At 35.7% G+C, this 27,164-nt stretch overlaps 1 protein-coding gene across 1 annotated transcript; it reads left to right on the forward strand.

The window, feature by feature from the left end:
• The first annotated feature begins 11,396 nt into the window (after window positions 1-11,396).
• Window positions 11,397-12,338, forward strand: LOC131822630 (olfactory receptor 8K3-like). Its single transcript, XM_059158916.1, has one exon. The coding sequence runs from the start codon at window positions 11,397-11,399 to the stop codon at window positions 12,336-12,338; it is 942 nt and encodes a 313-aa protein (XP_059014899.1).
• Window positions 12,339-27,164: the final 14,826 nt, after the last annotated feature.

Here is a 27,164-nt window from a genome sequence, read left to right on the forward strand (position 1 = left end):
CCTCAAGAGTCAGATACATAGCCGACTGAACTACCCAGGCACCCCATAAAGCTGAATTTCTTAAGAACATATATCAACTTTTATGGAGGAGATACTTGTGTAGGGAAAGGAAACTGGTTTAGGAGTGGGAATTAGGATGAGGATAAACACAGGATATGGAATTTTGTATCATTAACTCAGCTTAGTCCCTAAGGTTGAAAAACTAAACATAAATAACTTTAGACACATATTCCTAATTTTTTGTTCTTTCTGAGCTTTTAACACACTATAGGTCATGTGTAAACAGTTTTGTCTTTATTCTCAGATAGGAAACATGGAAGAATCCATTATGGAAAATATTGAAAGTTTACTATAATTGATAGATGGTGAAAGCATATATCTGAGAAAAACTCTACTTTCATCCAGACAATTGATGGAAAATAATAAAAATAACAACTAAGGAAATTAGGTAAATTGTATATATTAAAAAAACAGGGGTGCCTGGGTGGCTGAATTGGTTAAGCATCTGCCTTTGGCTCAGGTCATGATCTCAGGGTCCTGGGATAGAGACCTGTGTGGGGAATCCCTGCTCAGTGGGGAGTCTGCTTCTCCCTCTTCTTCTACCCCTGCCCATTCATTCTCTCTCTCTTTCTCAAATAAATAAAACCTTTTTAAAAATCCTCAATTGGGAAATCAAAGTTACTCTGAATAATTAGCAAAGACCAGTGGCATCATTTCTTGCTCTCAGATGCTTAGGGAAAAAACAAGAATTGCATTCAAGATCTCAGGGGAGTGTCTCAAAGGGAGAAGATGTTCATAAATTCTTCTGACAGCATTCAGGTCTATTAATCACACAGAGGAACAAGAAGACCGTCTTCACTTAAGGTGAATAGATGGCATTGATTATATTGATTACTACATCAGCTGCAATGATGATTTTGGATCCCTGTCTTCCATTGAAATGACTGATATGAGTATAGTCACCAAAGCCAGACTCAGTACAGTACATCATGCATGTAAATCATCTCTCTTCATAACTAGGTTTTCTAGAGTAATGATATATGTCTACTACTACTATGAATATAATATGTTCTTTGAAGGTGGTAAGGGACCTTATTTCTATTTGTTATTATTTCTACATTTACATTGAGATTTTAGACAATAAACATCGTGAAGTGGGAGTAAGCATTTTTGCAAGCTCAATTTAGATTCTTCCTCTCTCTTTCCCTCCTTCCTTTTAATGGGAGTGTAGTGTTCTCAATATGACCATCCCATTTACCTCAGTTGAGGCCATTTACAAAATATTACAGAACATTTAGTTGAGATTGTTTGCATTTGCATAAGAGGACATCCTTGGGCTCCATGTCCATCCCCCAGGTCCTGGTACAGCTGTGGAGTTTCTGCTTTCATCTGATAAGAGTCAGATTTGATGCTCAATTTTCTTGTTTGTTGTTTTTTTGGTTTTTTGTTTGTTTTTGTTTTTGTTTTTCCCCCCAGGCAGTAATTGGGTACGCAAATATTCATTCAAATGAGTTTCAGAAAAACACTGGGAATTTGTGGGGTGTTTTGGGTGGAAGGGTTGTTGTTTTTGTTGTTGTTGTTGTTGTTTTGTTTTGTTTTTTAAGATTTTATTTATTCATCTGAATTAGAGAGAAAGAAAGGGAGAGATCAGGACAGAGGGGAGAGGTAGAGGGAAAGGGAGACTCCCCAGTGAGCAGGGAGCCCTACTTGGGGCTAGATCCCATGACCCTGAGATCATGACCTGGGCCAAAGGCAGATGCTCAACCACCGGAGCCACCCAGCCATCCCTAAAACTCCAGGCATTTGAAAATCCCAATAAAATTGATGTGGGGATGAAGAGGTTTACCAAACTGTATAAACTGCTGTAGAGCAGTCTTTCTCTGGATATAATTTTTGTAGCTTAAGGCATCAGACTTTGTCATTTGGTTGTCCTAATGAACGTTTGTTATTGCTTTGCTGCAAATATTTTGTTAATTTGAATAGATTTTTGGGTAGAGAAAATTTTGTGAAATAGTTTTATCTGCCAAATTAATATTGAATTTCTATTCTATTTTTTGGAAATTTCTGTTTAATTAAGGGCATCTAGTTTTTAGTTTTCTAAAAACTAGAGGCTCTAGTTTTTAACATTATAAAAGTTTAGAGTCACTTGGGTGGCTCAGTTAGTTAAGTCTCCAACCTGGGCTCAGTTCATGATCTTCAGGTTATGAGACTGAACCCCACTTCAGGCTCTGCACGGAGTGTGGAGACTGCTTAAGATTCTTTCTCTCTACCCAATCTCTCTGCACGTGTAGGTCCAATCTCTCTCAAGAAAAAAAAAAATACAAAAAACAAAAAATGTTTAACATTTTCTATGACATTAATTCCTTGGCCAGTCTAAGGTTAATTTTTATATGCATCAAATAAACATCCAATTTCATCCTCTGCTATATACATAATCATTATCTCCAGATACATTGAATAGGCCATTTTTGCATGCCTGTCTTAGCATGCCATTTATGTCATATGCTACAGTTCTATACATTCATGGGTCTTTCCTAAGGTCTCTATTCTGCTCCATTGATGGATGCTGTATTGCCTCAATAACTCCAGCTGTGTAAGTTTTATTATCAGGTAGTATAGATTTTTTAAAAATTTACTATGTTATTCTTTATAACTTGCATTTTAAAAATACATTTTTAAATCAATGTCAAATTCTACACTTTCTTTTAGTGAGATTTTGATTGCAAAGTCATCATGCAAATAAGATTAATGTGAGTACAATTGACATTTTTATAACACTAAGTTGTACAATCCAGGAACATAATATTGCTACCATTTTTTTAGGACCTCTGTAATTTTTCCCAAAATCTTTTAACTTTTCACCTTTTAAGAGTAGGTTCAGTCTAGTTTTTATAAGAAATTCTATCATTATGGCATTTCCCTTTTATTCTTAATTTTTATTGCTTTTTCCATTCTAAATGGTATTAATTCTTCATCTATTCAAATGCTCAATTTTTTTCTAATTCAGTCTGATAATGTGATTAAATCTAATTATAGACTTTCCAAAATTAAACTATCCAGCCAAACATGAGATCAATGACGTTTGGACAACTGTCTTATAATTATTAAATTCTTATGCATTTTATAAACTGATATCAATGACATATTAATATTGTTTAGGGGAAATATGCATATATATAAAGACTGAATATATTGTGGGTTTCTTTTATTATTATGTCTTAATTTTTAAATCAATGCTTTGTCTCCTAGAATGAGTTATAGTGGGCTTCTCATTTTTTCACTCTGGAATAGTAAAAATATATGCATAATTTTTCCCCACGAAATTTTGGAACATTTGCCTTTAAAAACAGTATGAAGGAGAAAGGATTTGGAAAAGTAGAGGTAGATAAACTGCAATCTTTAAATAAAATGTGTTAACACAACACATTTCAAGTTTACTTGATGGAGGATGAAATAAAGCTGTAAGTAAAGGTACTCCATCTCTCGCCAAGCCATGCCCAGTTCACTTTTCTGGATAAAATAATCATTAGTCCTGTCCATGTACATTTAAACAGACAAAATTTAAGTACTTCAATTAAATCATGCCATATCTATTTCCCCTTGTTCCCTATTACTTTTTCTTTCATACATGTAGTTCATACACTCTTATTTGCCAGTCTCTAAGACATTTGAGATAACATCCTCTACTTTGGAGTGGTATGTCTCTTTGTTGGAAAGTGTATTAATAATAGCTTACTGAATGATTTCAGGTGAAAATTAACAAATCTATTCTAAGTATTTTTACTTTTCTTAAGATGAGGAAGAAAATATAACTATACTGTTAAAACCATCATTTCAGAGATAATAGTCCTAAGGTCAAAGAAAAAGTGGGAATGTTAGTATAGCTATCTTTTTTTAACATTAATAACTTCTAGATAAAGGCCTTATTTTCTGTGAAACATATGAAAAATCATAACCTGGAATAAAAGAAAAAACCTCACAAGTTCTAAATATTCAGATACACTATTCTAGAGAAAAAAACATTCATTTATGTGCATTAGAATGGGCATGTTAGGGACAACCACAAGATTGCTAAATTATTATCTATCATCATAAAAAAAATTAAGCAATATTTAAAAGTCATAAAAGCATAATGGTATGAAAACACAATTTAATATATCAAATGAGTAATGGAATGAGAATAACATTAGATACGCAGAGTTCTAATGAGAAATGTAAATCAAAGTCTATTAAATGAGTTAATCATGGCTTATTTGGAGGTTGGGACAGAAGTACTAAGGGCAAGAAGAGAGGATTTTTACTTTCATCACAATTCCTTCTAAAGTATGATTATTTAGCCAATTATAGGTATTTTAAGTAAAAAAGCATTTAAAAAGAAATCAAGATCCCAACCCCCATGTGGCACAAAAAATAAAAAGACTACCAAATACCTTAGGTTGTAATACTTTTTTTTAATTATTATTATTTTTTTAATGAACATATAATGTATTTTTATCCCCAGGGTACAGGTCTGTGAATTTCCAGGTTTACACACTTCACAGCACTCGCCATAGCATATACCCTCCCCAATGTCCATAACCCCACCCCCCTCTTCTGACCCCCCTCCCCCCAAAAACCCTCAGTTTGTTTTATGAGATTAAGAGTCATTTATGGTTTGTCTCCCTCCCAATCCCATCTTGTTTCATTTATTCTTTTCCCAGCCTCCAAACCCCCATGTTACATCTCCACTTCCTCATATCAGGGAGATCATATGGTAGTTGTCTTTCTCCGAATGACTTATTTCACTAAGCATAATACACTCTAGTTCCTTCCACATCATCACAAATGGCAAGATTTCATTTCTTTTGATGGCTTCATAGTGTTCCATTGTGTATATATACCACATCTTCTTTATCCATTCATCGGTTGATGGACATCTAGGTTCTTTCCAAAGTTTGGCTATTGTGGACATTGCTGCTATAAACATTCGGGTGCATGTGCCCCTTTGGATCACTACGTTTGTATCTTTAGGGTAAATATCCAGTAGTGCAATTGCTGGGTCATAGGGTAGTTCTATTTTCAACATTTTGAGGAACCTCCAAGCTGTTTACCAGAGTGGTTGCACCAGCTTGCATTCCCACCAACAGTGTAGGAGGGTTCCCCTTTCTCTGCATCCTCACCAGCATCTGTCATTTCCTGACTTGTTAATTTTAGCCATTCTGGCTGGTGTGAGGTGATATCTCATCATGGTTTTGATTGGTATTCTCTGATGCCGAGTGATATGGAGCACTTTTTCATGTGTCTGGTGGCCATCTGGATGTCTTCTTTGCAGAAATGTCTGTTCATGTCTTCTGCCCATTTCTTGATTGAATTCTTTGTTCGTTGACTGTTGAGTTTGCTAAGTTCTTTATAGATTTTGGACACTAGCCCTTTATCAGATATGTCATTTGCAAATATCTTCTCCCATTCTGTCAGTTGTCTTTTGGTTTTGTTAACTGTTTGCTTTGTTGTGCAAAAGCTCTTGATCTTGACGAAATTCCAATAGTTCATTTTTGTCCTTCTTTCCCTTGCCTTTGGCGATGTTCCTAGGAAGAAGTTGCTGTGGCTAAGGTCGAAGAGGTTGCTGCCTGTGTTCTCCTCGAGGATTTTGATGGATTCCTTTCTCACATTGAGGTCATTTATCCATTTTGAGTCTATTTCTGTGTGTGGTGTAAGGAAATGGTCCAATCTCATTTTTCTGCATGTGGCTGTCCAATTTTCCCAACACCATTTATTGAAGAGGCTGTCTTTTTTCCATTGGACATTCTTTCCTGCTTTGTCGAAGATTAGTTGACCATAGAGTTGAGGGTCCGTTTCTGGGTTCTCTATTCTGTTCCATTGATCTATGTGTCTGTTTTTGTGCCAGTACCATGCTGTCTTGATGATGACAGCTTTTGTAATAGAGCTTGAAGTCCGGAATTGTGATGCCACCAACTTTGGCTTTCTTTTTCAATATTCCTTTGGCTATTTGAGGTCTTTTCTGGTTCCATATAAATTTTAGGATTATTTGTTCCATTTCTTTTTAAAAAATGGATGGTATTTTGATGGGAATTGCATTAAATGTGTAGATTGCTTTAGGTAGCATAGACATTTTCAGATTTGTTCTTCCAATCCAAGAACATGGAACATTTTTCCATTTCATTGTGTCTTTCTCAATTTCTTTCATGAGTACTTTATAGGTTTCTGAATATAGATTCTTAGCCTCTTTGGTTAGGTTTATTCTTAGGTATCTTCTAGTTTTGGGTGAAATTGTAAATAGGATTGACTCCTTAATTTCTCTTTCTTCTGTCTTGTTGTTGGTGTAGAGAAATGCAACTGATTTCTGTCCATTGATTTTATATCCTGACACTTTACTGAATTCCCGTACAAGTTCTAGCAGTTTTGGAGTGGAGTCTTGTGAGTTTTCCACATATAGTATCATAACATCTGCGAAGAGTGATAGTTTGACTTCTTTGCCAATTTGGATGCCTTTAATTTCCTTTTGTTGTCTGATTGCTGAGGATAGGACTTCTAAAACTATGCTGAATAGCAGTGGTGATAATGGACATCCCTTCCATGTTCTTGACCTTAGTGAAAAAGCTTTCAGTTTTTCTCCATTGAGAATGATATTTGCGGTGGGTTTTTCATAGATAGCTTTGATAATATTGAGGTATGTGCCCTCTATCCCTACACTTTGAAGAGTTTTGATCAGAAAGGGATGCTGTACTTTGTCAATTGCATTTTCAGAATCTATTGAGAGTATTATATGGTTCTTGTTCTTTCTTTTATTAATGTGTTGTGTCACATTGATTGGTTTGCAGATGTTGAACCAATCTTGTAGCCCTGGAATAAATCCCAATTGGTCGTGGTGAATGATCCTTTTAATGTGCTGTTGGATTCTATTGGCTAGTATTTTGGTGAGAATTTTCACATCTGTGTTCATTAAGGATATTGGTCTGTAATTCTCTTTTTTGATGGGATCCTTGTCTGGTTTTGGGATCAAGGTGATGCTGGACTCATAAAATGAGTTTGCAAGTTTTCCTTCCATCTCTATTTTTTGGAACAGTTTCAGGAGAATAGGAATTAATTCTTCTTTAAATGTTTGGTAGAATTCCCCTGGGAAGCCGCCTGGCCCTGGGCTTTTATTTGTTTGGAGAATTTTGATAACTGTTTCAATCTCCTTACTGGTTATGGGTCTGTTCAGGTTTTCCATTTCTTCCTGATTCAGTTGTGGTACTTTATATGTCTCCAGGAATGCATCCATTTCTTCCAGATTGTCAAATTTGTTGGCGTAGAGTTGCTCATAGTATGTTCTTATAATTGTTTGTATTTCTTTGGTGTTGGTTGTGATCTCTCCTCTTTCATTCATCATTTTATTTATTTGGGTCCTTTCTCTTTTCTTTTTGATAAGTGTGGCCACAGGTTTATCACTCTTATTAATTCTTTCAAAGAAACAGCTCCTAGTTTCGTTGATTTGTTCTATTGTTTTGTTGATTTCTGTTCTTATCTTTATTATTTCTCTTCTCCTGCTGGTTTTGGGCTATCTTTGTTTTTCTTTCTCCAGCTCCTTTATGTGTAAGTTTAGGTTGTGTATTTGAGGACTTCTTGTTTCTTGAGAAAGGCTTGTACTGCTAAATAGTTTCCTCATAGGACTGCCTTTGCTGTGTCCCACAGATTTTGAACCATTGTGTTTTCATTATCATTTGTTTCCATGAATTTTTTTCAATTCTTCTTTAATTTCCTAGTTGATCCATTCATCCTTTGGAAGGATGCTGGTTAGTCTCCATTATTTGGGTTCTTTCCAAATTTCCTTTTGTGATTGAGTTCTAGCTTCAGAGCATTGTGGTCTGAAAATATGCAGGGAATGATCCCAATTTTTTGATACTGGTTAAGATTTGATTTAGGACCAAGGATGTGATCTATTCTGGAGAATGTTCCATGTGCACTAGAGAAGAATGTGTATTCTGTTGCTTTGAGATGGAATGTTCTGAATATATCTGTGATGTCCATCTGGTCCAGTGTGTCATTTAAGGCCTTTATTTCCTTGTTGATCTTTTGCTTAGATGATCTGTCCATTTTAGTGAGGGGAGTGTTAAAGTCCCCTACTATTATGGTATTATTGTCAATGTGTTTCCTTGATTTTGTTATTAATTAGTTTATATAGTTGGCTGCTCCCATCTTAGGGGCATAGATATTTAAAATTGTTAAATCTTGTTATACAGACCCTTTGATATAGACCTTTAATATAGTGTCCTTCCTCATCTCTTATTATAGTCTTTGGCTTAAAATCCAATTGATCTTATGTAAGGATTGCCACCCCAGCTTTTTTCTGACGTCCATTATCACAGCAAATTGTTTTCCACCCTCTCACTTTAAATATGGAGGCATCTTCGGGTCTAAAATTAGTTTCTTGTAGACAGCATATTGATTTTTTTTTTTAATCTGTTCTGATGTTCTGTGTCTTTTGATTGGGGCATTTAGCCCATTAACATTCAGGGTAACTATTGAGAGATATGAATTTAGTGCCATTGTATTGCCTGTATGGTGACTATTACTGTATATTGTCTCTATTCCTTTCTGATCTACTAGTTTTAGGGTCTCTCTTTGCTTAGAGGACCACTTTCAATATTTCCTGTAGAGCTGGTTTGGTGTTTGCAAATTCTTTCAATTTTTATTTGTCCTGGAAGATTTTTATTTCTCCTTCTATTTTCAATGATAGCCTAGTTGGATATAATATTCTTGGCTGAATGTTTTTCTCATTTAGTGCTCTGACTATATCATGCCAGTTCTTTCTGGCCTGCCAGGTCTCTGTGGATAAGTCCACTGCCAATCTAATATTTTTACCATTATATGTTACGGACTTCTTTTCTCAGGCTGCTTTCAGGATTTTCTCTTTGTCACTAAGATTTGCAAACTTTACTATTAGGTGACAGAGTGTGGACCTATTCTTGTTGATTTTAAGTGGGGTTCTCTGCACCTCCTGGATTTTGATGCTTGTTCCCTTTGCCGTATTAGGGAAATTCTCTATAGTAATTCTCTCCAATATACCTTCTTCCTCCCTCTCTCTTTCTTCTTCTTCTGGAATCCCAATTATTCTAATGTTGTTTCATCTTATGGTGTCACTTATCTCTCAGATTCTCCCCTCGTGGTCCAGTAGCTGTTTGTCTCTCTTTTGCTCAGCTTCTTTATTCTCTTTCATTTGGTCTTCTATATCACTAATTCTTTCTTCTGCCTCATTTATCCTAGCAGTAAGAGCCTCCATTTTTTATTGCACCTCATTAATAGCTTTTTAAATTTCAATTTGGTTAGATTTTAGTTCTTTTATTTCTCCAGAAAGGGCTTTTATCTCTCCAGAGATGGTTTCTTTTATATCTTCCATGCCTTTTTCGAGGTCAGCTAGAACATTGAGAATTGTCATTCTGATTAGGTCCCTAGCCTTTGGTACTGCCTCTTGTTCTTTTTTTGGCGGTGAGTGTTTCTACCTTGTCATTTTGTCCAGATAAGAATATATAAAGGAGCAAATAAAATACTAAAAGGGTGTCAAGGACCCCAGGAAAATGCACTTTAACCAAATCAGAAGAGACCCCAAATTGTGGGAGATAGAAAGGGGATAAAAAGAAGTTCAGAAAAAAAAAATTAAAAAAAAGAAAACAAATAAAGAAAAAATATAAAAAAGAAAAAAATATATATATATATATTAGACTGGTGACTAGAACAGGGCCACCAACTTAATTTTGGGAGTATTTTGGTGTCTTGGAAGAAAGCACCTCCCAAAATTTAAAGAATTAAAAACACATATAAGGACAAACACAATGAAGGGATGGAATATGCCTATAAAGATGAAAAAAATTTTTTTAATTTCTAAAGAAGGAGTTGATAAAGTAAGTTGGTTGGGAGAATAAAGAAAAAGAAAGTGGAAAGAATTTGCTTGGTTTGGAGACTAGAACAAGCCCAGAGCTAGATTTAAGGTGTATTTTGATCTATTAGAAGAAGTTGTACCCCAAATTTTTTAGAAGAAAAAACCCTATGTGTATACAAAAAATAAAGTTAGATACAATGGAGGATAAAATATGACTATAATAATGAAGGTTCAAAAAAGATTATTATTATTTTTTATGAAAGGTATTGTTAAGATAAACTAGTTAAAAAACATTAAAAAAGAAAAGGTTAAAGTTAAAAAAATTAGCAGAAGAAAAAAAATAAAATTAAAAAAATACATTAAATTAACAACAAGACTAAAGCATCATGGGGAGAAAGCCATGAGTTCCATGCTTTGCTTTCTTCTCTGGAATTCTGCTGTTCTCCTTGGTAAGCGAACTTGGTCCTGGCTGGATTTCTTGTTGATCTTCTTGGGGAGGGGACTAGTGTAATGAGTCTCAAGTGTCTTTGCCTGAGGCGGAATTGCACCACCCTTACCAGGGGCCAGGCTAAGTACTCCACTCGGGTTCACTTTTGGGAGCTTTTGTTCCCTGTATGCTTTCCTTAGAGTTCTGGAGGACAGAAATGAAAATGGCGGCCTCCCAATCTCTGGCCTGGAGGAGCTGAGAGCTCAGGTCTCCACTTCTCAGTGCACCCTCAGAGAAAAGCGCTCAATCACAATCTCTGGCCGGGAGGAGCTGAGAGCTCAGGTCTCCACTTCTCAGTGCACCCTCAGAGAAAAGCGCTCAATCACAACCATCTCCCTGACCTCTGGCTGCGCTCTGAGCTCACCCAGCCTGTGACCGGTTCAAGGTAACCCCGAGCTGAGAGCTCACCCAGCTCTGTCTCTGTAGCCAGCTTCCCCGCTCTAATACCTGCAAGCTCTGTGACACTTAGACACCCCTGATCCTTCTGTGACCCTATGGGACCTGGGGCCACACTGACCCCATGTGGGCTTTACTCTCGTTTAGCCTCTGGAGCGATGTGCCTCAGTGGAGCAGACTTTTAAAAATCCTGATTTAGTGCTCCATTGCTCCACCACTTGTTGGGATCTGGCCCCACCTCCTAGGGTCTATCTTCCTGTCACTTTGGATTCACTTCTCCGCCAGTGCTACCTTTCAGAAAGTGGTCGATTTTCTGTTTCTAGAATTTCTGCTCTTCTTCTCTTCCATCTCCTGTTGGATTTGTAGATGTTTGCAATGATTTGATAAGCTATCTAGCTGATCTCCTACTACCTGATGTCGTTTCAGCCTGCTACATCTCTGCCCTCTTGACTCCTACCCTGGGGTTGTAATACTTTCTAAATTTGGTTCCAGGTTTAATGATGGAGGTGAGTCTTATTTTAAATTAACCCATATAAAAAATTAGGTTTATCTTACCCACAATGGCTTTGCCTCCTAAAATGTCAACAGATGTTGTCTCCTGAAACCCAGTGACTCTTGTGATGGTTGTTCCCACAGCAATTCTCCTTAACAGCCTGGATGAACCAACAAAATCTAACAGTGCTAACAGAATTCATCCTAATGGGAATCACAGACCTTCCGGAGCTGCAGGCTCCCTTCTTTGGGCTCTTCCTCATCATCTACACAGTCTCAGTGGTGGGCAACCTGGGCGTGATCATCCTTACCAAGATGGACTCCAGGCTTCAAACACCCATGTACTTCTTCCTTAGACACCTGGCTTTCATTGATCTTGGTTATTCAACTGCTGTGGGACCCAAAATGTTAGTAAATTTTGTAGCTAATCAAAATACAATTCCCTATAACTGGTGTGCTACACAGCTGGCTTTCTTCCTCTTGTTCATCATCAGTGAATTTTTCATTCTGTCTGCAATGGCCTATGACCGCTATGTGGCTATCTGTAACCCTCTGCTTTACACGATTGTTATATCACAAAGGGTGTGCTGGGTGCTGGTAGTCATCCCTTATGTCTACAGTGCTTTTCTTTCTGTGATAATCACCAAAAAGATTTTTATGTCATCCTTCTGTGGCCATAATGTCATTAGACATTTTTACTGTGATAGTCTTCCCTTGTTAACTTTGCTATGCTCAAGCTCACATGATATTGAGTTGATAATACTGATCTTTTCAGCATTTAATTTGGTTTCATCCCTTCTGGTGGTGCTGGTGTCTTACATCCTAATTCTTATGGCCATCCTTAGGATGAACTCTGCAGAGGGCAGGCACAAAACCTTCTCCACCTGTGGATCTCACCTGACAGTGGTCCTTGTATTATACACCACTCTATTCTTCATGTATTTGCAGCCTCAAACCAATCATTCCTTTGATACTGATAAAATTGTCTCTGTATTTTACACTTTGATTATACCTATGCTGAATCCTATTATCTACAGCTTGAGGAACAAAGAAGTTAAAGGTGCCCTCCATAGGATATGGAAAAATTGGCATGCACTGCCTATGTAGAGTTCAAAATAAACAATGTATATAATAAATTAGGTTAGAGACTACTGTTTAGTTCATGTCACAGGGCTTAGGAAGCAGTAATGTGTAAAAGTCATAGAAAATAAGAAATAATTTTTTTCCTGTTTTCAACTTCTAGATTTTTCAGTAGTGATCATCCTTTTGTTACCAACTTTGGTTTCAGTCTGGTATACAGACCACGATTCTCACATTGCAAAGTACTTGGGTGATGATCAAAGACAACTTTTGTTTTGTTTAAAATACATCTCAGTTTAGGGACACTTGGGTGGCTCAGTGGACTAAAGCCTCTGCCTTTGGCTCAGGTCATGATCCCAGGGTCCTGGAATCAAGGTCCACATCAGGCTCTCTGCTCAGCGGGGAGCTTGGCTTCCTCCTCTCTCTGCCTGCCTCTCTGCCTACTTGTGATCTCTGTCTATCAAATAAATAAATAAAGGCTTAAAAAAATACATCTCAGCTTAATCTTTTTTAAAAGGCGTTTTTGTGTCTTTCATTTAATATTAAGTAAATATGCCCATCCCCCTGGCATATGGCATAAGGAAGATGGCATTTATAATTTTGTGGAGGGAATATACACATCAATAAATAATCAACAATATATGCCTTAATGATACTTTAATTTTATCCCCTTATTGTGTTGGCATCTCAGATTTGTTATGTGTTAATTTGTATACCTGTATATACTTAGGAAGGCAGAAATAGAAGTGTGATTATTTTCAGAAAGCATAATCTGTATATTAAAATTTTAAAACAACTCTTCATGCTGTAACATTAGAATTAATAAGTGAAGTTTGTAAGTTTGGTGCAGGTAAGTTCAGCATATGAAAGATTAAGTGTTTTTTTTTTCCTAAATGTTAGAAAAAAACAGGTAAAAATATAATTTTAAACCAGCTATTATACTGGAATTAAAAACTGCATAATACCTAGAATAAATTGTAATGAAGGATTTGCATGATTTCCTTGCTAGAAACTAAAACATTGTTGATATTGAGGAAGACATAAATGTGGCACATGTTATACAAATGCTTTGGCAAAGGATTCAGAATATCTTAGGAGAAGAAAGAACTCAGACATATTCTAAAACAGATATCAATTCCTTTAACAAAGCTAGATCATTTTTAGAAATTAATTTTGAAACTATTTTAACTTTTTGTAAATAATTCTTCCTTCCGTCCTTCTTTGTCTTTTCTTCTACCTTATAGAAAGATGGAAGCTGATTCTAAAATTTATTAGGAAAGGCAAATTGCCTAAAAGTTAAAGACAGTCTTGGAGAAAGAATAAATCTGCAGAAGTTACACCACTAGATTTCATGATCTGTCACAAAGCTATAGCAACTAAGAAAACATTGGCATATCAAGATATGCCAGAGTTTTCTCTGAAGAGTAAGAATAGAAAATATCATATGATCCAGTAATTTCACTCTGGGTATTTACCCAAAGAAAATAAAACAGACTTCAAAAAGAGATGCACAGTTTTTTATTCATTGCTACATTATTTACAGTAGCTGAGATATAGAAGCAGTCCAATCAGTCCTTGATAGATGAATGGATAAAAACATAAATATTGGAATAAAAAAGAAAGAACTCTTGCCATTTGCGACAACATGGATGGACATAGGGGGAATTATGGGAAATGAAATCAATCAGAGAAATACAAATACTATAAGAATTCACTTACATATGAAGTATAGAAAACAAAACAATCAAACAAAAAACAGAAAAATACCCATAAATGCTGAGAACAAACTGATGGTTGCCAGAGGGAAGGGGAATACAGGGAAGGGATGAATGGGTGAGGAGGAGTGGAAGATACAGACTTCCAGTTATGGAACGAGTGAGTTACAGGATAAAAGTTACAGCATAGGAAATATGGTCGATTGTATTTTAGTAGCATTGTGTGGAGACAGATGGCAGTTACACTTGTGAACATAACGTAATGTATAAACATGTTAATTCACTATGTTGTGTGTCTGAAACTAATGTAACATTATGTGTCAACTGCACTTCAATAAAAATAAAAAAGGTAACATTTTCCAGAAATCAGACGAATTGATCAATGGAATTAAATGGTGACTTCAGAAATAGATCCACGTATATGTTGTCACCTAGCATGTGACAGATACATCACTATTTTCCTAAAGAGAAATAATGATCTTTTCAATAAATGCTATTAGGTAATTAATATACTATTTTGAGGGAAAAAATAATCAACACATACTCAGGACCTATACAGGACCAATTCTACTTGGATTAGAGATTTAAATGTGAAAGGCAACAACATTTGAAAAGAGATCATAGTGGCACATCTTTGCAATATAGAAATATGTACAACATTTTAAACAGAACACACAAAACAATAGCTATCTAAGATTTAAAATGATTAATTGAATTTTATATGGAAATTCTGTTCATCAAAATTCATAATGTGAAAGGAGACTCTCATAATGGGAGAGGATACCTTTATCACACCTACAGAATCAGACAGAGAGCTGAAAGGGACTCATGGGCAAAATATAAAAGTAACTTTTGCAAAACAATAAATAGTTCACATGAAATACAATGCAAAGATGACAAAACCATGTTTCAAAAGAAAATATATAAATGACCATTAAACACATGAAACGGTTCTCAATTTCATTCAGCATTAGAATAACACAAACTAAAACTATAATGATCCTCATACACATTATCTAGAAAGGTGAGAAAGAAAATGATGGAAAATAATAAATCTTGACAAGGATATTGAATACTCATAACTATTCGCACTGTAGTAGGATTGCACGTTAATACAACCACTCTGTAAACTCATTAGGCACTATTTACTAATGCCGAATAGGTGTATCCACAACTCAATAATTTCAGTGTGAAGGATATACCCAATAAAAATGGATTCAAGATTAAGCCAATCTAGATTAAATATTTCTGTGGTTGCGAAGGGTGTGGAATGAGCCGCCTTTAATTACCATTTTGAAGGTTTATATAACTAGTCATAAGCCTGAAAATTCAAACTAATTCTAACATTTGATGATAGACAATGAATAAATAATTTGTGGTATAGTCATAAAATGGCACTATCCATAGACATGAGAATCAGCAATCTAGAACTACCTATGATAGCATACTGCATGAAAGAAGTCAGACACAAAAAATACACAGATATTATTTATATGTTAATAAAAATACATGAAATAAAAATAAAAATACATGAAAATAATTTATGCTGTTAGAAGGCAAAATAATGGTTATCCGTGCATGTGTGTGTGTGTGTGCGTGTGTGCGTGCGTGTGTGTAAGAGGAAAATGAAGGATTCTTTGGGGGACCTCTTTATGTCTTATTTTTGTTATTATCATAGCAGTTTAATCTGGTTTCTGATTATGTATTTGTTCTGGATTTGTAAAAATGTCTGATGTATGCCTCTTAATATGTATATTAGACTTCAATAAAAAGTTTAAAACACTACAAAAAGGGGACTACAGCTGCACCTATGTATTGTTATCACATGTAATTTTTTTTTAATGATTCAGAAAACATCATTCAAACATCTTTATTATGTCCCTGGACATAATAAGCCACTTTATTAATAGGAGTCAATTAAGGGTTGGGAGAAAAAATGAAAATACCTTCCCTACACACACAATGTTTTGATTCCAGATCTCTGGGTTGCAGTAGAAAGACTAACCAGGAGATAGTGTGTGGAAGGGTACCTAACAGAATTTTATCTGTAGTGGAATATATGGGTGCCCTGTTAATTAGCCAAGATATCACGACTTCCTTTGATGCTTTTGAATGCTTTAGGCACAATGAACTTGCATGTTTTCTCCTCAGGGACAACGTCAATTTAAGAAAGACACCCATACCACCTTCTTCACCGGTTGTGTTAGGAGTAGATGCGAGCACAGACGGTCCCCTTCAGAGGGGAGTGGACTACACGTGTCTCTGTGACTAACTCAGACCAGGGACCCTTCAGGACCTCATTAGTGACTTATACCCCACCTCCCTCAGTGATCCAGCTACCTCTTTAATTATTTGCTTTGATAATCAAAGTTTCTGGGTAAACAGTAGAGTGTACACACCTTTCTTGTAATTTTTGGTGAAAGCTAGACATTTGTTATGAGGCAGGAAGTTTGTACTCTCTGAAGAGTTAAAAAAAAAAAGTCTCTGAAAAAGTAGCTTTGTTAAGAAAATTCAAAACAAAGACCTGAAGATTGTCATTATTATTTTCTTTCATTTGGATACTTAAGAAAATGTCAAAGATGATATCGTTATATATAGTTATTTGGATGTTTCTCAGAATTCTTAAGGTCAAATAACACATTTCCATTGTGATTTCCAGATACTTCTCAAGTAAAAGGATTATCTCAGTATGTTTATAATCCTTGCAATTTCTGGGGTGCCTGATTGTGTCAGTGGGTTAAAGCTTCTGTCTTCGACTCAGGTCATGATCCCAGTGTCCTGGGATCTAGCCTCAGCTCTCTGCTCAGCAGGGATCCTGCTTCCTCCTCTCTCTCTGCCTGCTTCTCTGCCTACTTGTGATCTCTGTCTGTCAAAAAAATAAATAAAATCTTAAAAAATAAATACTTGCAATTTTTGTTTCCAGTATGCCATGTGTTTCCCAGATGTACCAATGAACTTTATAAATCACTTTTAGTTGGAAGTGAGGCAAAAACAAATGATTATAGCCTTGCTATGTCTCCATCACACCACAAAGTCTGATTAGTAAGAGGACTGCACTGCTTCCTTACCCACAAGCCTTGAAAGAGTTTCTGAAATGCCATGAGATTGTCCCTTGAATGACTCAATGCACATCTAATGGAGATCAGAACTAAGATTAAAAAATGTACAAATACAAATTTAAATAAAAAGAACTCTTATAAAATTATGAATCAGTAATATTTATTTTGCCTAAAATTGAGGATTCGTTTCAACTTCTTTATTTAGTAGCTTTTTCTAGGGGTAGCTGTGTGGCTCAATCAGTTAAGCATCTGACTTCAACTCAGGTCATAATCTCAGTGTCCTGGGATTGAGCCAATATCAGGCTCCTAGTTCATGGGGAGTATGCTTGACTCTCTCCCCGTGTCCCTTCCTCCCTCCACTGGTGCTCTCTCACTCAAATAAGTAAAATCTTAAAAAAAAAAAAAAAAAAAAAAGATTTTTCTAAAACTCCCTTTATTCCCCCTTGAAAATTACTTTGATGTTTAAGTATATGCATTTAAATACATATTTTATAGATCTTTAATTGGAGAATATACTCATTGTCACTTAATTCAGTGTAGAAAGCTGTATTTGGCAGTGGGAGGGGCAGGACAGGGAAGTGGTTTAATTCTCTCACCTCTATACTTAGGTTAGATTTTCTTGAACACTTGGAGTTGCCAATACCTTTGGGTACCTATCAAAGAATGGAATTACTGGATCATAATAATAATTGTATGCCAACTTATTGAGTAACCATCTATGTGCTTCCCTAGTGGCTGTGCCATATTACTTTCCCAACAATACGCAAAGGTTCTAATCTCTACATCTTTGCCAGTCTTTGCAATTTTTCTTGTCTTTTCTTTGTAAATCACTCTAAAACAAATGAAGTGGTATTTTATTGTGGTTTTGTTTTGCATTTTTTCTAATAACTGAAGACATTGAAAACTTTTCATGTGCATATCGGCATTTGTATATTTTCAGTGAGAAATGTCTGCTCAAGTCTTTTGCCTAAATTTAATCTGGGTAATTTTTCTTTGAGATGTTGAGCTGTTAGAGTCCATTGGATATTTTATATACTAGGCCCTTAACAGATATAAGGCCTGCAATTTTTTCCCATTATATGGATCATCTTTTCATTCTTTAATAAATTCCTTTGATGCATAAAACTCATCTTTTTTTACATTTTGATAAAGTCCAATTTAGGAGTTTTTACTTTTGTTTTTTGTGCTTTTGGTGTCATACTCAAGAAAGTTATAAAGAGTTTAGCTGAGCTGGGAGAGAGAGAATTGAACTTCCAGGTGTTTGAACAGGCAATTAAAGCTCAGACCACCCAGGAGCACCTGGGTGGCTCAGTGGGTTAAGTCTCTGCCTTCGGCTCAGTGTCCTGGGATCGGGATCTCTGCTCAGCGGGGAGCCTGGTTCCCCCTATTTCTCTGCCTGCCTCTCTGCCTACTTGTGATCTCTGTCTTTCAAATAAATAAATAAATAAAATCTTTAAATTCTCCAGAAAATTCCAGAATTTGTATAACCATCTATACATTATACAGAAAATGTATAACCAAGGTTGATTAAAAAACAAAACAAAACAATACAAAACTCAGACCATAAATGCAAGATGTCAGCCTTTAATCATTTATAACAATGTCAGTCATATGTCATGAAAGTTAATGATTATTTTTTAATTTACTCCCAGTGTAGGTTTCCCAAATGGCCTGCATAGACAAACACAGTCTAACACTGTGGAAAAAATTCATTCTAATGGGAATCACAGGACTCCCTAAGCTGCAGGTTCCATTGGTTGGACCCGATCTCACTGTTTGCCTGATCTCAGTGGTGGGTATCCTGAGCTTGATCATTCGCACCAAGATGGACTCTGTGCTACAAACACCCATGTACTTCTTCCTCAGATTCCTGGCTTTTCACTCATACCTGAGTTATTCAACAACCATGGCACCCAAAATGTTTAGTAAGTGCTATTGAGGAAACAAATACAGTCTCCTATTCCTGCACCACATGGGAGCTTTCCACACTATTTATGTTCATTGTTTTGAGCTGTTCATTCTATCAGCTGTCCTATGATCCCTGCTATGGACATCTGTAACCCTCCACTCTACCCTGACATCATGGCGCAAAGGATGTGTCAGGTGCTGTGTCAATCCACGATCTCTCTGGCACATTTGTTTCTCTTCTAGTCACCATAAAATTTTTAATTTATCCTTCTGTGGCTCCAATATTGTCAGTCATTTCTACTGTGACAATCTTCCCTTGTTATCTTCGTTCTACTCAAATACACATAAAATTGAATTGACAATTATGATTTTGTTTTAAATTTAATTTTACTGTTTCTAATAGTTCTTGCATCTTACCTGGTAATCCTGGTAGCCATCATCAGGGTGAACTCAGCTTTTTATCTATATTGTGTCATTCATGCACAAGTTGTTACTGGTTAACTATATATGAGTGTACTGCTTAACAAAGTGTTTTAATTTTTGCAGGTAATTAAATTAATGTATATTATAACCCAAATGTTTCTTTCTGCAAGTTCACTTAGAAATGGGATGGGTACATAGAAGTCAATCTCTAAATATACGTTACATATAAAAATTATTCATTATAATCACTTATTACTTAAGTAATAATAAGTTAATTAATTTATTATCATTCATGTATTAATGAATAATACAGCACAGGCTTTTTCCACCTGTTGGTCCCACCTGACAGTAGTCACAGTGTTCTGTGGGACTTTGATATTTATGTATATGCAACCTGAGCCCAGTCATTACTTTGACACTTATAAAGTGACATCCATACTTTGCACCATTGCTATGTCCCTGTTGAATCCCTTGATCTATAGCTGGAGGAACAAAGAGGTAAAATATGCAGGATACAGAGTGGGAAAAAGTATGCAATGTCTTCTCAATTGACTATACTATGTGGTTTCTATGAATTCAGTTATCAACATTAAGCTTTGTTATATTCCTTGGGAGGGGAAAGTGAAGATAATAGAGGTCAACATATATTTAGAGATGGATTTCTATGTACCAGTCATATTTCTAAATGAACTTGCAGAAAGAGACATTTGGGTTATAATATACATTAATTTAATTACCTGCAAAATTATAGCATTTTAAGAGGTACAGTCGTATATAATAAAACAATAATAACTTGCATCTGAATAACATGGTGTAGAGAAGATTTACATGTGACAAAACAGGTAATGAGAAAGAATCAGGCCAGGAGTAGAAAGATGAAAGGATATAAAAGGAGATCCAATTTTATAAGAAAAGGCAGTTTATAGCAAAAAATCAAAAACGGGCTATTGTGACTATGTAAAGTCAATTTTATTCTGAAGTAATATTTATTATGAAAAACAAATGATTACATTGCTATTATTTTCAGAGCATTTAAAATTAGAAGAATCCTTCAGTTAAATTTTTTTTTAAAGTTAGGTAATTTACAAATAAATACAAACTAATAATGTGAGTATATCAAATTTGAAACTTCATAAAGGATGTTGTTGGAGTTAATGTAGAGCATGAAATCATCCATAATATCTGGCTAGCTAAAATGTTACATGAGGAACTCCTCAAACTCAACACACACAAAACAGAAAATCATATAAAAAAATGGGCAGAAGATATGAACAGACACTTCTCCAATGAAGACATACAAATGGCTTTCAGACACATGAAAAAATGTTCATCATCACTAGCCATCAGGGAGATTCAAATTAAAACCACATTGAGATACCACCTTACAACCAGTTAGAATGGCCAAAATTAGCAAGACAGGAAACAACATGTGTTGGAGGGGATGTGGAGAAAGGGGAACCCTCTTCCACTGTTGGTGGGAATGCAAGTTGGTGCAGCCACTTTGGAAAACGGTGTGGAGATTCCTCAAGAAATTAAACATAGAGCTTCCCTATGACCCTGAAATTGCACTACTGGGTATTTACCCCAAAGATACAGATGTCATGAAAAGAAGGGCCATCTGTACCCCAATGTTTATAGCAGCAATGGCCACAGTTGCCTAACTGTGGAAAGAACCAAGATGCCCTTCAACGGACGAATGGATAAGGAAGATGTGGTCCATATACATACACTATGGAGTATGATGTCTCCATCAGAAAGGACGAATACCCAACTTGTGTATCAGCATGGATAGGACTGGAAGAGATTATGCTGAGTGAAATCAGTCAAGCAGAGAGAGTCAATTATCATATGGTTTCACTTATTTGTGGAGCATAACAAATAACATGGAGGACATGGCGAGATAGAGAGGAGAAGGGAGTTGGGAGAAATTGGAAGGAGAGGTGAACCATGAGAGACTATGAACTCTGAAAAACAATCTGAGGGTTTTGAAGGGGTGAGGGGTGGGACGTTGGGGGAACCAGGTGGTGGGTATTAGAGAGGGCATGGATTGCATGGAGAACTGGGTGTGGTGCAAAAACAATGAATACTGTTATGCTGAAAAGAAATAAAACATTTAAAAAAAATTTAAAAATAAAATGTTACATGGGGACCACTGGGGGTAATGGAAAGTTTTGGAGGAGGGCACAAGCTTTTGGAATGTTGAATCCTGCATGACAACTCATGTAGGAATGGCACAGGGAGTTACATTTCCTAATGCTTTCTTAACCCAAACAACTGTCCTGTGATCTAAAAGATGTATGCACAGTATCCTAGGCTATGTTAAGCAGAACTCCTAGAACACACTGATTAGCATATTGTATATTTCCCATAATCAGGCCCTCCTAGTTCCAGAAAGACCCCTGTCACACATCGCTAGGTTGAAAAACAGAGTAATAAAGACTTATGATGATCCTGAAGCACTAGTAAAGGTGGGAGCAAAGAAGAGCAAAGGGTCTTTGTCTCTGAGCATTGACCTCCTTGCCTTCTCCTCTCTTTCACAGCAAAGTCTGGAGTAATCTTTCATCCATCGGTACAGGGATGCTGGCCATTCCTGGAAGGATGTCATAAGAAAATTGAAAAGGCAATTATTTTATTGCATATAATAGAAAAAAATTATCGAGAATATATATAAATTAAATTACATATACATGCACAATTTTAAAACCACATAACTAGTGTTAGTATATATAATATATGTATCCAAAAATATAACAGTAAATACATTTTATTTTTTAAAAAAGACAGTATGGATGAACCTTGAAGACCTTATACTAAATGAAATAAGCTAGTCACAGAGGGACAAATACTACACGATGCCATCCATGTGAGGTATAAAAATAAAAAACCTGTAATGTCATTACCTGCGCATATATATGTGTGTGTATATATAGGTATGTAGACATATGTGTGTCTCTTACAAGTAGTTTGAAAGGTAAAATTCTGTGATGCATGATGATCCTGTCTTATCTTAGAATTTTATGTTTAATCAAATTAAGCTTTAAGTTTATTTGATATCATATTCACAATTTAAAAAGTGGACAATACTTCTTGTGCAATAAATAATAAAGTTCAAATGAGAGAACAAATTGTAATATAAAGCATCAATAAAAATGGAAAGTGTAAAGGCAATACTTGTTTCCTAAAAAACGCTAAATACACAGGGAAGGTGGCAGAGCTGATGAGGGAATAAAGTCCTATTGACTGACCAGGGTACAGACTAACTTTGGTAACATGACAGATAATCTACAAATGACATTTCAGAGGAGGCAACAACAGAACCTTCCTGTGGATACTTGGACTTTGGAAAGGACTTCAAGGATTTCAATTCATCCTCATAGTAACTTAAGATGTTTCAATATCTTTGTTATTTCCTCCCAATGGCCCACAATTTGACTGTTACTTCAAAAATGGTAGAACCTAGGGGTCCCTGGGTCGCTCAGTGGGTTAAATGTCTGCCTTCAGTTCTGGTCATGATCTCGGGTACTGGGATTGAGCCCCACATGAGGGTCTATGCTCAGCCAGGAGCCTGCTTCTCCCTCTCTCTTTGCCTGCCTCTCCGCCTGTGTGTGATCCTCTCTCTATGTCAAATAAATAAATAAATAAAATCTAAAAAAAAAAAAAAAAAGGTAGAATCTAGAATGGGCTATACCTGTGCTAGATATTAGAAACACTGAGATGAAGTGTCCTGCCCTAAAGTAGTGAATATTCTACAGAACATTATGCAGGTTATCACTGTTTCTTTATGAGTTAATATTATATTAAAGATAGATGCTAGAGCTGAAATCAATATTTTATTTCAGAATTTTAAGGTGGATATTATATTCAGTCATTCACTTACTCATCATTCATTCCATCAGTCAGTAAGTCAGCAAATATCTTTTAACACCTACTCTTTCTTGGGTAGTAATTTGGAAGTTATTAATACAAAGACAAACTATTTAGACATACCTTTTTCACTTAAAAAGATAACAGACTAGAAAATCCCACACAAGAAATAAAGTAAAATGTTATCAATATTTAATTACAATACTTATTCATGTGTGGGGAAATATCACAGATTATACAAAAAATGCATTTTCCATCAAATAATTTTAATTAAAAACCAGAATTAGGACCAGGCATTTGATGGATACCTTCTAAAAGTCTCCAGAATGACTGAAATTTAGTTTTCTTATTACCATAAACATTTTGAATGACTATTATGGCAACTACACCAGGTCTTGTTCTTGACTAGAATGGAGCCTTTGCCTTCAGCTCTATTCCCAACATGCACAGTAAAATGGAACACTGGAGCCACAATCCTGGGCTTTTCAACTGTTGGATTTTCTCCACCCCAGGGCCAACAGCCACACTTCCCAACCACCACAGGGGACAATTCAAAAGAAACAAACACCCAAAGGGTGGAATCATTGCACGAGATTGTTACTCAATAGGATCATCTAAACAAATGCCTAAGCTGGTCCCACATTTTCACTCTCTGGGTGCAATTCCTGTGTGGAGACTTGCATAATTGGTCTTTCTTTCCCTGAGGAACCAGAACTTTATCTGGGAATTCCTGTTTTCATGTGTAGGGACTGAACCTATGAGTGAGCTTATTTTAGTGTGCTGCTCCTCAGAAACTTCAGTCACAGGTAAATTTCTTCAGCGTGCCTCCTGCAGAACTTTCACAGTGGGTCTCAGCAGATCTCTGGACAGGTAAGTTCACCCCAACCATTTACTTAGTACTCATCTTGGATGTGAAGACCATGTATCTTGGGAGCTTTATGGATTCAAATCAGACTCAGGACTGAAATATCTTTTCCGTTCTCTTCTGAAGACTTAAATCTCTGTTCTCTGAATGCTAAGTGAAAGGGACAGAGAAATGACTCAAAGCGTGGTCCCCAGCATCCCTGCTGATAAATTAGACAGTGTGAGCATTTCCACAGAACAACGAAGATTCTATTTTACTTTAGGATAAAGAGGAATGTTTCTGCTTTACAGCTAGCATACTGATGTTTTTGAAAGCACTCTCTACTGAATGGGAATCTTAAGTGATTTGAAATATCTGATTTCTTCTCCAAGACAGACCCTTTAAATTGTTTAACATCAAGAAAAAGAAGTTTCTCCCCTCCCTGATGTTCACATTGTCCAGGGTGACAAACCCTACGATGGAAAGGTTCCCTGATGCCAGCTGGCAGGCTTTCAGATGCTGGTGGACACTGACAGCTTCTGTCGAGGTACAGCTGGTCACATTTACACAACTCAGGTGTAAATAAGTTTAAGACAAATTGTATAGTTAGAGACCAATAGAATATTTCTTGAAATCATTTCAGTAGCTATTTAAAACATTTTCAGTATGGTTTCTTGGCCAAATAGTAATATAAATGATGAATATTAGGTACATTTTTTTTAAAGTTCTTTTCTTGACATGTTAGCATTTTGGTAGACTTATATTTCTTTTCAAAAACAAACTTGAAAAAATATATGTAAAAATCTGACATAACTTCATCAGAAACAAATCCGAAAACTTTCTGAAGAAACAAGAGAAAAATACTTTAATTCAAAAGACTTTCAAAAGACAAAAAAGCAATCCTAGCTTTGCCATTAGTACTATTTATTTAGAAGAAGCAATTAATAACAGGTAATTATATATACAAATATATCTCTTTGAAGCTAACTGCATGAATTCACATCCACAATCTAAGATTTTGGCTATTGTTGTTTTGTTCTGTCTTGTTTTGTTTTTACTTTGCTAATTTAAGGATAAAGTTACTGAGTGTATTATATCTCAGAGTAAAACAGTGAACATGAAAGCAGTTCTGCTTTCATGTTCAGTGAAATGAACTGAAACACTCACTGTTTCAGTTTCAGTCAAATTAAAATGTTTTGTTTAAAAGGAAATGTTTTGTTTAAAGTGAGTGTTGCCACTGTGTTTTCCACCAGAAGTTTACCTATGCATTTCTTTTCAGATGTGGTGGTAAGTGAAAAGAGATATGAGATATCTACTGCAACACAGTTGTATAACCTGACTAGACATACCTAATGTAGGTACTAAAATATCTTTGATTAAACAAACACCACAGATTTAAGAAAGAATTAGTTTGCAGGGGAACACAGCCCGATTTATTTGTTACATATGTAGCTAGAAATCACATGTCCCAGTTGCCTAGATACAAAAAATTAGGATTCACTTACTATTCCCATTTCAACTATGAAGCTCCCCAATGGGGTAGAATGAGGAATGGGTCACTGGGACACAAACAGGAAACACTAGAAAAATCATTTAAAACATGCTAATAACAAGAACAGATAGTGCCAATTATTCTGCATTCATTGTTAACAAACTCTGTACTAATAATACTTGCTTGCCTAGTATCTCAATACATTCATACAACACAAGGATATACTTAATAAAAATCACACAGCTAGTAACTGGTGGCCTAACACCCAACCAACCAAGTGGCCAAACAAACAAGCAAACAAAACACATAAATTAAAGCAAAACCATAAAGCCATACCATTCACCAATATCCTAGATAGATTCTTCACATGACTTAGACTCATTGAGCCTCAACTGTTCAATCAGACATAAAGATAACTACATCCACCTTCTAGGACACTTTTGCTGAATAATGAGATAATTATTCTGAAATGGCTAGCATAGTCCTGGGCCCAGAGTACACTACACTCTTCACCTTAGAGTTCTCTGCACAAAGAACACAACGTGATCAAACGTGAGGAAATCAAACCTACAAGTAATATTTTGTGAAACGTGAAAATAGGTTTTAAACATTTTAAAAGAAATAAGTACAAACTGGGAAAAAAGAGAGAGTAAGAAGAAAAAGAAAAGAAAGGAAAAAAGAAAGGAGGGAAGGAAGGTAGGAAAAGAAAAGAAGGGAGGGAGAAAGAAAGAGAGAGAGCGAAAGAAGAAAAAAAAGAGCGAGCTGCCAGAAAGCCAGGATAAAGCAGCATCTGAGCAAGTAGAGGTTGGAGTGGTAGAAAGGAGAGTTCATTTGGCAGAAAAAAGGAAATGTGAGTAAGTTAAAAAAAAAAAAAATCAGTTTCTTATTGACACTAAGAAACAAGACTACTGAGGTGTAGTCGGTTGGTGGACAGCTGAAGCAGCACTGATCATTAGATAGAAAGTGATAGTAGAAAGAGTGAAGGAAAACCTAGCATACACAAAGTATTTTGGACAGAAATATAAAATTTCCAAGGTTGATGACAGGTTATAGGCCAAAGAGAAAGCTGGTGGCGTCTAAGGAAAAAAATAACTGAAAGTCACTGGAAGTCACTCTGGCTCAACAACTTCTCCATAGCTATCTTTTGTCATTGAATACATATACGGAAGCATGTTTGCATATACGTAAATATATATTCATGCAATATTGTAATTACTATGTTTAAAATATACATATAAATATTAATACATACACTAAAGTATATTAATATATATTCAATGAATATGAATTATATCCAACACAGAAGTGAAAAATTAATAGCTTGGTACAGCAGTTCTAACAACATGAAATGGGTATCTACAAAGTTTATATTTCTGAATATTTTTAAAGGAATGGGAGAAATACAAATAAAACTGATACCCTTAATTATGAACAGAAATAATCCCACTTAAATAAAATGGTTTACAATCTTGCATCTTCCAGAAAAATTTACCTACCATCTATTACTTCACTTTCATTTTCCCATAGAGGATGAGAACAACAAAATAA

This window comes from Mustela lutreola, chromosome 1 (assembly GCF_030435805.1).
Source record: "Mustela lutreola isolate mMusLut2 chromosome 1, mMusLut2.pri, whole genome shotgun sequence".
Lineage (NCBI taxonomy): Eukaryota > Metazoa > Chordata > Mammalia > Carnivora > Mustelidae > Mustela > Mustela lutreola.